General features: G+C 38.9%; 1 protein-coding gene across 1 annotated transcript in view; it reads right to left on the bottom strand.

Annotated features, from left to right (window-relative positions):
- Positions 1–9,989, bottom strand: part of lrrc9 (leucine rich repeat containing 9) — a gene marked incomplete at its 5' end in the record, with an annotated part of 15,251 nt that extends 5,262 nt beyond the window's left edge. The window contains 26 exon segments of the mRNA XM_014013842.1: positions 348–473; positions 1,311–1,379; positions 2,183–2,400; positions 2,812–2,948; positions 3,421–3,551; positions 3,638–3,746; positions 3,860–3,990; positions 4,078–4,200; positions 4,283–4,503; positions 4,596–4,773; positions 4,909–5,049; positions 5,206–5,331; positions 5,510–5,701; positions 5,826–5,945; positions 6,032–6,205; positions 6,426–6,550; positions 6,650–6,787; positions 6,859–6,994; positions 7,129–7,234; positions 7,328–7,507; positions 7,604–7,735; positions 7,847–8,040; positions 8,166–8,321; positions 8,588–8,770; positions 9,777–9,847; positions 9,953–9,989. Of these exon segments, the coding sequence (XP_013869296.1) occupies positions 348–473; positions 1,311–1,379; positions 2,183–2,400; positions 2,812–2,948; positions 3,421–3,551; positions 3,638–3,746; positions 3,860–3,990; positions 4,078–4,200; positions 4,283–4,503; positions 4,596–4,773; positions 4,909–5,049; positions 5,206–5,331; positions 5,510–5,701; positions 5,826–5,945; positions 6,032–6,205; positions 6,426–6,550; positions 6,650–6,787; positions 6,859–6,994; positions 7,129–7,234; positions 7,328–7,507; positions 7,604–7,735; positions 7,847–8,040; positions 8,166–8,321; positions 8,588–8,770; positions 9,777–9,847; positions 9,953–9,989 (3,654 nt within the window).
- Positions 9,990–10,145: the final 156 nt, after the last annotated feature.

Here is a 10,145-nt window from a genome sequence, read left to right as displayed (position 1 = left end):
ATAAAGTACACCCCTCGCACTGTGATTACTGGATATGGGCACCAGTGACCCTAGAAAAGGGATAAACGGGTATAGATAATGGATGGATAGATGGAAATAAATAAAGTTTATCTGTTTGGACTTTAATATTGTGTCTTTGTAGTGTGTTCAATAGAATATAAGTTCACACTAATAATAATATTTGTCTTTGATGTGTGGAACAGCATGTAGTGATTTTAGATAGAAATAGCTTTTTTCAGTACCTGTAGATCATTAAAAGGAATAGTTTCAAGAAATTCTGCAATCATTCAARAGTGTGAATGCACAAACTTAATTCTTAGTGACAATTGTATTTGCATTGCTCTTACAAATAACTCTTCCTCGAGGAGCTCAGCCCTGGTTCGTTCCTCCAAAGTGACTACCGCTCCATCCAAGATCTGCAACTGATTTAGCCGTAGCACTATGTATGGTCTGTGGAGAGAATGTAGAGCAACCTAAAAAAAGACAAAGAAAAAAGGTTTGACAAGTTTAAAATCAGTTGTTACATGCCACTCTGCTCTTAACTCAAATCCAGCATTTTCTCTTTAATATTTCAACCTGAATGGTTCGAGACATCTGGGACAAATATGATGCTGTGTGTACCCCAGCATAGCTACCATATTCCCAGCAGCTGTTCCAAAGACCCATGTGACAGCAGCACAGAGGTCCATCCCCAGCTGAGGACACACTCTGGCCAAGATACACATGTATGTTCCTACAGGATGCTTCTGCAGTGGTGAAGTTGTTAATGTGTGCTACATGTTCCATGGGAAAGGAGCCGAATGGTTTGGGTTGGAGAACATAGGAGAAGGAGAAACAGCAGGAAGTACYGTCTCTTGGGTCCCTGCTGGACTTTGTCCCGTTAGAAGAGAAAGGGGATGGGGTCAAGCAGAAAAGAGGCGGCCACAGCTGAGCTTTACCCTGTGGATAWCAGAGAGGCTCTGCTCAGGCTTGATCCATGAGCTCCAGATGGGTGATGTATCGGGGCAACAGTGCCCTGCCATTTGGTCAGCAAAATGGTGTTTGATGCCAGCCTGTTTGAGGCTCAGCAGACGGCCCATCATATAATCACTTAATTTAGAGTTTGGGATTTTGCAACTGAGAAATTGAGCTCATAATCGTGCTTCGGATATTTTGTTTGTGAGTCAAAAACCCTTTAGTGAGCTGTTACTGTCGGTTCACTTTAATATAAAAGCTTTTCTGAGAGAAAAAAAATATTCTGATAATAATCTCTACTAGTTTGTAATACTTAATTGGGTTTAGTGGGCAAAYTAAAACCCAGTAATACTCACTGGATTGCCGAGCACAGAAAGCTCCACCAGCGAGGGAAGAACTTCTAATTTGTTGAGCTCTGCGATGTCCTGCAAGACGTAAGAAAAACAAACAGAATTTTCAGTTTTCTCTCACCCTGTCATTTAACTATATCCCGACTGGTTCCAGCCTGCTGTGTGTGCTGATAATGGAGACATATGTATGAGGGCAGAACCTTTCAGAATTTTGGAGTAGGGAGGATGGAGGCAGCTGATGGGAGAGATTACATGTGTGAGCTTGCATTAATCTCATGAAAGAGTTTGGGCACACGGGTGTTTTCTTTGATTCCCAGCTTTACGCTCTGACTTGGCTGTGATTCAAAGACGCCCCCACTGCGAGGCCTGATGCTCTGGGATGATTGCTGTATTTTATGTCTTAATTGAATGCATGAAAATATTAAGGAAGTGAAGGAAAGAAGGAACTGGCAACAAAAGTGCAAATCACTCACCCTGGGTGAGGAGATGCAGACTGAGAAGCTGATTACACGTCCTGATTGTTCCTCTCTTTCTTCATACACACGGTCCTGACCTTCAATCAAACTTGATTCTCCTTAATACTACCCCTTGCATGCCACAGTGGGTGGTAATAGCTCATGATTACTATACTTTATGTCTACTTTGCAAATGCAGGGAAAAGTATTACTGTGGCATGCTGAATAAAATACATTCTGAAACATTTGACACATATGAACCAATCAGTAAAAGTTGGTGGTAAATCAAAAACTACACAAAAGGTGACTGTGACCTTCCCGAGAGCATAGAGAATTCTACTGCTTTGTGGCTTTTCAGGTAGTTTAATTGAAAAAGCAGTTTCATTAAAATTCTCAATATAAACATTTAAAAAAACAGAATACCTGCAGCTTGTTTGAGTCGAGAAAGAGCTTGCGGAGATCAGCCAGAGGATCAAGATGATTTAACTCCTGGATTCGGTTCTCTGCAAGGTGCAGTTCTAGTAGAACACTCTGGGCTGTAAAGGTGTTTTTAGCCAAAGTTTTGATCCTGTTTTTGTCTAAAACGAGTTCTCTGAGCTGGTGAAGACCTTCCAAGCCCTCCACATGCCGGATCTCATTGCCTATAAAAAGACAAAATCTCATTAAAACAATGGACACATATCTCAGATAATAATAGCTAAAAAAAAAAAAAAAAACTGAACAGTAAACTGAACTTCCTTAACAGTATAAAAGGCAAGTTTCTTGTTTGTTCCTGCTGTAAAACTTTAAAATGTTCCAAAAAAAGGAAGAAAAACAAGAACATAAAGTTGTCTTTCTGGGACAAAACACCCTTGACAAAGCAAAGCTCAATCAAAACCAATCAAAAGCTGTTGAAAAGAAAGTCAGCCGTTCTTTTCTTCCAGTCTCATCATCCACCTGGCCTTAGGTCTATGGGAGGCATTGCTCTTTTGGTGCTCGCCTTTTCACATGCTCCATACGCCGCACTTTAAAACAGCTTTGAGAGGGAGGGGTGGTACGTGAGCCATACATACCTTGGAGGAAGAGTGCTTTAAGATTGGTGAGCCTGCTGAGCTGCAGATTGGCCATGTTGGAGATGCCATTGTGACTCAAATGAAGCACTTCCAGGCTTCCCATCAGTGGCTCCAGGCTGACGGTGGGCCCAGTATCCCTTAAAGACAGGCACAGRAAAAACAACAACAACATTTTGTAAACTCTGTGGCTAAATGAACATCTCATTCTCCCTCCTGCTGCTACGTTTAGCTGGTCAGACCTTACAGGTGCACACAGACTCATAGCAATTACAGTCAAACCAAACAAAAGAACGACTCTCTGCTCACAAATTGATTTTTTAAAGAGAAATATGTCACTGAATGAATACATCGATATTCTGTTTATTTTTAATATAATATACTTGACAATCAAAATATTTTAAAATTCGGTTAATATGTATTTTTAAAATTCAGTGAATATGAATTGTTTACGTTTGCATTTACACTTTTCCAGTTCAGTTTAATCACCTAACATAAAATAGCCGTTAAAAAGCAGCTTGTACATTGTCTGGTCAGTGCTGCCCTCTAATGGACAATTTAAGCAATTTGTGTGAGAATTTAACATAAACTGCTAAAAAGTTTGTATATTACCTGTATGAGCTCTGCTGGCCATAGCCACTGGAGTGGACTTTGTTGTGAAGTATCTGTCTGTTTGTCAGGTGAGCCTGAGTTTTGTGCCTGGGCAGAATGGACTCAATGTGGTTGTGGTTTAAACACAGAGTCTGGAAAGATGACAGCATAAATATTTTATTATTCCTCTAAAGCTTATTTCTGGATATTTTGCAGGCGTGTAGCTGGCAGTCTGTACTTTGATGTTTGGCAGGTGGATAAGGCCAGAGAAGGAGGTCAGATTGTTGTTTTCTAGGTTGACGCAGAGCAGATTGCAAAACTGGTCTGCTGGAGACAGATCCACGATCCTGATGGAGAGAAGGTGGGTGTTTTTATGCTTTTGTAAGCAACTTATTTATCATCAAAGTAAAGATAAGTYTCATATTCAAATGTTTCACATTTAGTTTAAACAGGTTTTTACCTAAGAGAGCAAGACTGCAGAGATAAACTTGTGATGTCTGCATAATTTGAGTGGCCAAGATTCTGTGCTACTGCATCAGCGKTGAGTCTTCCTCTAAACATACTGTTTGCACTCACACTTTCATTTTGATCCTGGAGAAAACATCAAAAAGAAGCTAAATACTTAATATGATCACTGATATCTGAGCTGTGTAGATGGTTTCAGGTTTTGCAGCATACCACTGCAGTTCCATCCAGAGCTTTGAGGGAAGGTAGTTGAAACACGACATATATTCGATAATTTTCCAGTTTTGTCACTAAAGGATTCCCATACAGATCCAGAATGATGAGATTTTCTAAACCCTAATGAGAAAACATAAAGAGCATAAGAGCTCAGAGAACACAATGATAATGGTGGGGAATATTCGAAACCAACTTTCCTCACTTTAAGAAAGTAGATGTCTCTTGATGAAGAAATCTGGTTGCCTCCGATGTAGAGTTCAAGGAGAGACCGAACTTTCCAGATGCCATGCAGGGATGTGATGCAGTTGTTTGTTACAGACAGAAAGGTCAGTTTGTGAAGATTGTCCAAAACTGAGGCATCCAGACTGGAAAGTTGATTTCCATCCATGCTCAGTTTAATCAGGCGATGCAGTCTTGACAGGCCTGAACAAGAAGGTCACACAAAAACAATCATGGTTACTGTATTAAGGATTGTTAGACGTAAAGAAAATTTTAATTATAAGGTTGAGCCTAACCTTTGAATGAGCTGAGGCTGTTGTTGTTTACTGAAAGTTCCTCCAACTTGATGCAACTATCAAGACCCTCCAGTTTAGAGATGTCATTATCATTAAAAGATGCCCAGCGCAGATTAACCAGCTCATTCAGATTAAAAATCCCGGAAAGTCTTTGATTGTCAAAATTCAAGGAGGTGATCTGGTCAATTTTAGGCCACAGTAAAAAAAAAAAAAAAAGATTAGAAAAACTAGAGTACAAACTACTAAAAGTCACAGTTCTTAAATGTTTATACATGGTTCGTCATAATCACTTTCAAATTAGAAATTTGTTTACCTTTGAGGTCCAGTCAGGCTCCAGTTCTTTACCAGGTCCCCAGGGTGATGAACTCAAATGAGAGAGGACCTGGGCTGTGGACAGTAAACTGAGACTGCGGGGACGGTCACTGTTGACACGAGAGTGTGCCAACAGCATCGCCTGCAAGCAGTGTCAACAAAAGCATATAAAAACTGCTCATCACCTTCAGTTTCAATCATTCAACATTCAGTTTCGATACATAAAACTGTTACYAAAACCAGGTCAAAGAACTGAAAAACTAGTCTATTTATAAAGACTCAGAAGGCAGTGTTTCACCTGGTTAATCCTGGATGCAGTCACCATCAGAGCAGCTTCAGCAGCCTCCTCTTCTGTTACCAGCACACCATCCAGGTGTGTGAGGGCCGTGAGGCGGCCTAGTATGGTTAATCTGACCGTTTCTGGCTGGAATGAAAACAAAAAAAATATTCACATGTTTTTTATCCTGAATTTGTAACTAGTTACATCATTTCCTATTGACCATACAATAACCATTGTTTATGTTGAAATTATATGTAAAGAATGGAAAGGATGTATCTGCTGTTGTTGTTGTTGTTGTTTTTTTCTTAATTTCAACACACACCTTGTTCCAGGGGTTATATCTGGTGTCCAGTTTCAGTAAAACAGGTGTGTGTTTCCTCAGCACAGCTGTTTCCTCTCTAGCGTTGGTCAGATTATTCCAGCTCACATCGAACTGTTTGAGATTTTTCAACCCCCGCAGCCCTTCCAGAGTCCTTATTTGGTTAAAACTAGCATCTAAAAACTCAAGGTTGGGCTGCAAAAAGGAAAAAAAAAAGTTTAATATTTTAACTTCACACAACTGTGGAAAATATCTACAATGATATATATTTTAATATGTTCCTTTTTTGGCCTTAAACAAACTGTTAAATTACATTTACCATGTGGGAAATGTCATCAAGGCTTGTGAACTTGTTGAAGCTGATTGTGAGATGTCTCAGTGCTGTGAGGCTGGAAAGCTCTTTAATTTTACTCAGACTGTTGTCATGAAGGTTGAGCACCTGCAGGTTCAATACATCAATGACAGCTTACTGTGAGTGTGTGAAATGGCCTCGAAGCCAAACGCTTAACAGCACAGAGGACTTACAGTGATCTGACTGAGGGTGTTAGCTCGCGACACACTTAGCAAAACTTTATGATCCAATCCCAACAATCTGACCCGCGGCTTCAGGACAGGTTCCATGRTGAGGGTGGCTTCGTCTCGGAAAATATCTTTAGACAAACTTTTGTCTTTGCCTACAAAATGACTCAAGTGGTCATCCTAGTAAAAGCACATTAAAATGTTCAGAGAAATTGTACTTGATTGTTTGCTACTTTTAAAACACAGTGTAAAAATTTCATTTCATTCCATCGTTTTATATTAATTCAACAAGACTTTCAGCTTGGTATAATCAACTAGACCAGWGCTAACACATTATATACTGTGTGTRGCACAACAGTGTTATCAGATCATCAGAAAACAGAACAAATGCATGAATTACCGCAGTGATGTATTCAAAAAACACAATGTACTCTGGGAGGACAAGCTCATGGTCAAACACAAACCACTGCCTTTGTTGGTGAACACACTCAGGATCTGTGTGCGTTGTAGCTACGCTGGGTCTCTCTAAATTAACCAAAAAAAAAGAACCCACAAAGAAATACAAAATGACTTCCCAGTATGAAGGCAAAAGTAGTTATTGTGGCAATTTTCGTTACTAAATACCGTCATTTGTTGCAGAGCTGAGCTTGGCGTCCACATTACGATACACAGAGCAGATATTGAGGTGGCTKGTTCTGTCCAGCTGTTCATCACAGACGGGCATACAGTTGCCCACAAACACTTTGCACACAATTACATGACCTACAAGAGATCAAATATATTTTAGAACATATAAAATGATGCTAGCAATTTTATAAACAAAAACAACTCACCATGCCTGAAAGGGACTGTGTCTTTACTTTGTTTGGGATTGCACTCATCGGCCTGATGCAGCTTGTGTTCAATTCTAGGCTGTTCAGTTAAGTTTATGTAGTTGGATAAAGGTATAGCATCTTCCCTTTGCAAAGTCTGATTAAAAGAGCAGAAATTTTACAAGTCAGCATGCGTTGAGTTTTGTGAGTTGTGGTTTAAAAAAAGGCTTTTCTCAGTGGAATCTGAYTGAAWYGAGTGAAACTTGTGTGAGTAGATTCTTTCCGGCTCACCTTTTGTTGCTGTGTTGTTTTAAAGCCTTCCTCTAAAACACACAAAGTCCCCTCTTTCTCACATTTTTCAGGGTCAGCAATGTAGAACAAGTAATCCAGCCAATGTCTGTGGTTAAAAGGGTTCCTTTCAGAATCACGACGTGAAACTTACACTGTAAAGGTTTTATTCACCAGCCTTTTTCTTTGAAGTTTTACTCACGGTGAAACTGAAGCGGATTTTTTGCTTTTAAGATGACTCTGAAGTTTGTCCTCAAAACGAAGCCTCAAAGCGCTGTTGTTGATGCGGAAGACTTTATTAATCTTTATGTCTGTGACGTTAAAACTACTGAAGTCTGATGGAGAAAAGCGGGAGAGCAGGAGGTTGCAACAAGAAGTAAACCTGTTGGGATAGAAAACAATAAAAATGTTTTATCTTGTCAAAGAAACTGTGACTTTTAAGATGGTTGTGGATTAATTATAGATACGAAACACGTACCAAGTATCTGTGGAGTAGCCCTCCTCTAATTTAATGTTTCCAACGCTTTCCAGCTCCATCAATAAAAACTGCACCATATACTCCATCTGAGTCGTGGCTTGAATCAGTTCTCGCTCAAACCAGGCTTCAATGCTAAAAATCACACAACAAATATTGTTTCTGCACAACTAAAACACAACTTCAGGTGAGATCCTGATATTTATGGAATGATTTGATTCTACAGCAGAGATACAACAAACTAACTCATCCATCTTTCTTGCCCAGACGGTCAATCTTTCCCTCAGTGATTCAACCTTAAGAAGAATTTTGTGCTCCACGGCAGCATCACGACTGTCGGTGGTTGAGTCACTTTCTTCAGTTGAACCATCCTCAGGGAAATATTTTCCTCCTGATCCAGCCGTCAACACACAACCAGACACGGGCAGCTCTCGTTCAAGCTAAAAATGCAGCCAAATGTAATTTAAAAAATAAAACCTGAATGTGCATCGTGGGAATAATAAAACAAGACTTCATCCAGCATTTTCAGTAAAGGCACTATGGTTATTTTATGAACGGTACTTACGTTTTTGAGGGTGCGACTGAGAGTCTTGATGCGTTCTTCAGGTAACTGCATTAGAGTTTTTTTCTTTTCTAACAATCTTATCTGAGTCTCTGCCAGGTTCCTCTGAGCAGTGCGTACACGCATGTTGTAGTACATTATTTTCTTCATTACTGCAGACTAAAGACCAAAAAATAAAACAGTAGAGGCAATAAATTACAGTGGTAGACAAAGATACATCCAATCCTAAGCATCATTTTAAAGATACCATTAAGCATCATTACTCAAAAGCTCAAATTATCATATTTAAAATAAAAAAAACTATATGTATTAAAATTAATTAATGTTTGATAAAACCTGGAATAATTTTAAGGACTTGAAAAAAAYGAATAACATAGTAGTGTAGTGCTTTTTGTTGATGTTTGTTTATTTGTTTTTTCGAGTACCTCTGCTGCATCCTTGGCTTGCTTGTCGGACACATCGTAGCTGTCGAGACGCTGGAGGCCTGGGGCGTGGTACAGAACGTGTGTGGCATAATTGGACAGCAGACAAACCGGGTTTGGGGTGGACGTGTGGTCCTGCAGCRCTAACTCTCTCAGACTGGGCAAGTGGGCAAGCAGCGTGAGGTCCTGGTAAACCAGAAATCAAAGACTTATTAACGAGAAAGGCCTAATGTTCAAAGTTTTTCTGTACTTTCACGATGAAACAATCTGCAGACCACATTCATACTTCTGGGCTGTTAGGTATGACAGCTTAAGGAAAAAAAATTTAAATTACCTTTCCAGGAACTCTTTCATTTTCTTAGAGAATGCAAAGTACTTTCCAATACTGCAGGTATTATCTAAAATACTTTGCAAAGTGATAAAACAATCAGCGCAGAGGATTAAAACAGACACCAGTAACCCTTGTTTTGTTGGTTGCTCTTTGAAAACAGTGTCTAAATATCAGACAGATGCCATCAAAGTTGAATATTTGATTTCTTTTTTCCTCTAAATTCACCGCTCACAGCAGTTAAAAGATATGTCAGACACTTTCTCTTTGCAGTTATTGCTCAGAGATCAGCACAAAGACAATAACTGCATTCCTTAAAGCCGAGCTGAAGAAAGAGAAAAACATGAACTGCTGGGAAAAAAAATGCTGCAGTGTGAAGATGATCAAATCAAGATCAACAAACACTGTCGTGCCTCGTCAAAATGACCTTGTAGAAAACAATGCCTTTGAATGAACTGCATGTCTTAAATGCAAAACTAAAAGAAACCTTGGTTTTATGTTTGGAAATGTCAACATTTATTATTATTTGAAAATGCAATAAATGTTCAAAGTTGATTGTAAATTTTAAAAAAATAATAGTTTTGCTACTGCATTCATTGAAAATATTATTCTTTTTATTGCTATTGCATATCTTTGAATGTGGAATAGCCAAATTATAAATCGTGCTGCTCAGCACCTCAGTAAAGGTCTTCTTTGCTGTGTGGAAATGATTAAAAATATGATCTGACSAAGACCCTGACAAGAAATTAGAAATGTCATTTTTGTCAAACCAAGGATTTTAATAAGATTTAGAAAAAACATGCAAGCAAACTTTGCACAGAAAAAAAAAAATTTGAAAGAATACATTTTGTTTTTTAGTCTCACCTTAAAGGAGCTGATCTTGTTCCCAGAGAGACTGAGAATCTCAAGGTTGACATTAAAGTCAAGGTTGTTCCCTAATAAAAAAGAGTAAAAAAAACACATTTCAGTATTTTTTTTAGTAATAACTTATGAATTTCCATCAAAAGTGAAAACAAAATAAGAGGATTTTTCCATATTACCAATCTTTTCAATAATGTTGTCAGCGAGGTTTAGTTCCTGAAGAGATTTAAGTGTGTTGACACCCTTACAGGTAAAAACAACAAGTTAGGAATGACAAAACATGACAGACAGACAGACAGACAGACAGACAGACAGACAGACAGACAGACAGACAGACAGACAGACAGACAGACAGACAGACAGACAGACAGA

This window comes from Austrofundulus limnaeus, unplaced genomic scaffold (genome assembly GCF_001266775.1).
Source record: "Austrofundulus limnaeus strain Quisiro unplaced genomic scaffold, Austrofundulus_limnaeus-1.0 Scaffold2, whole genome shotgun sequence".
Taxonomy (NCBI): Eukaryota; Metazoa; Chordata; class Actinopteri; order Cyprinodontiformes; family Rivulidae; genus Austrofundulus; species Austrofundulus limnaeus.
The sequence above is the reverse complement of the archived record's forward strand: the minus strand, read 5'-3'. Positions and strand labels throughout refer to the sequence as shown.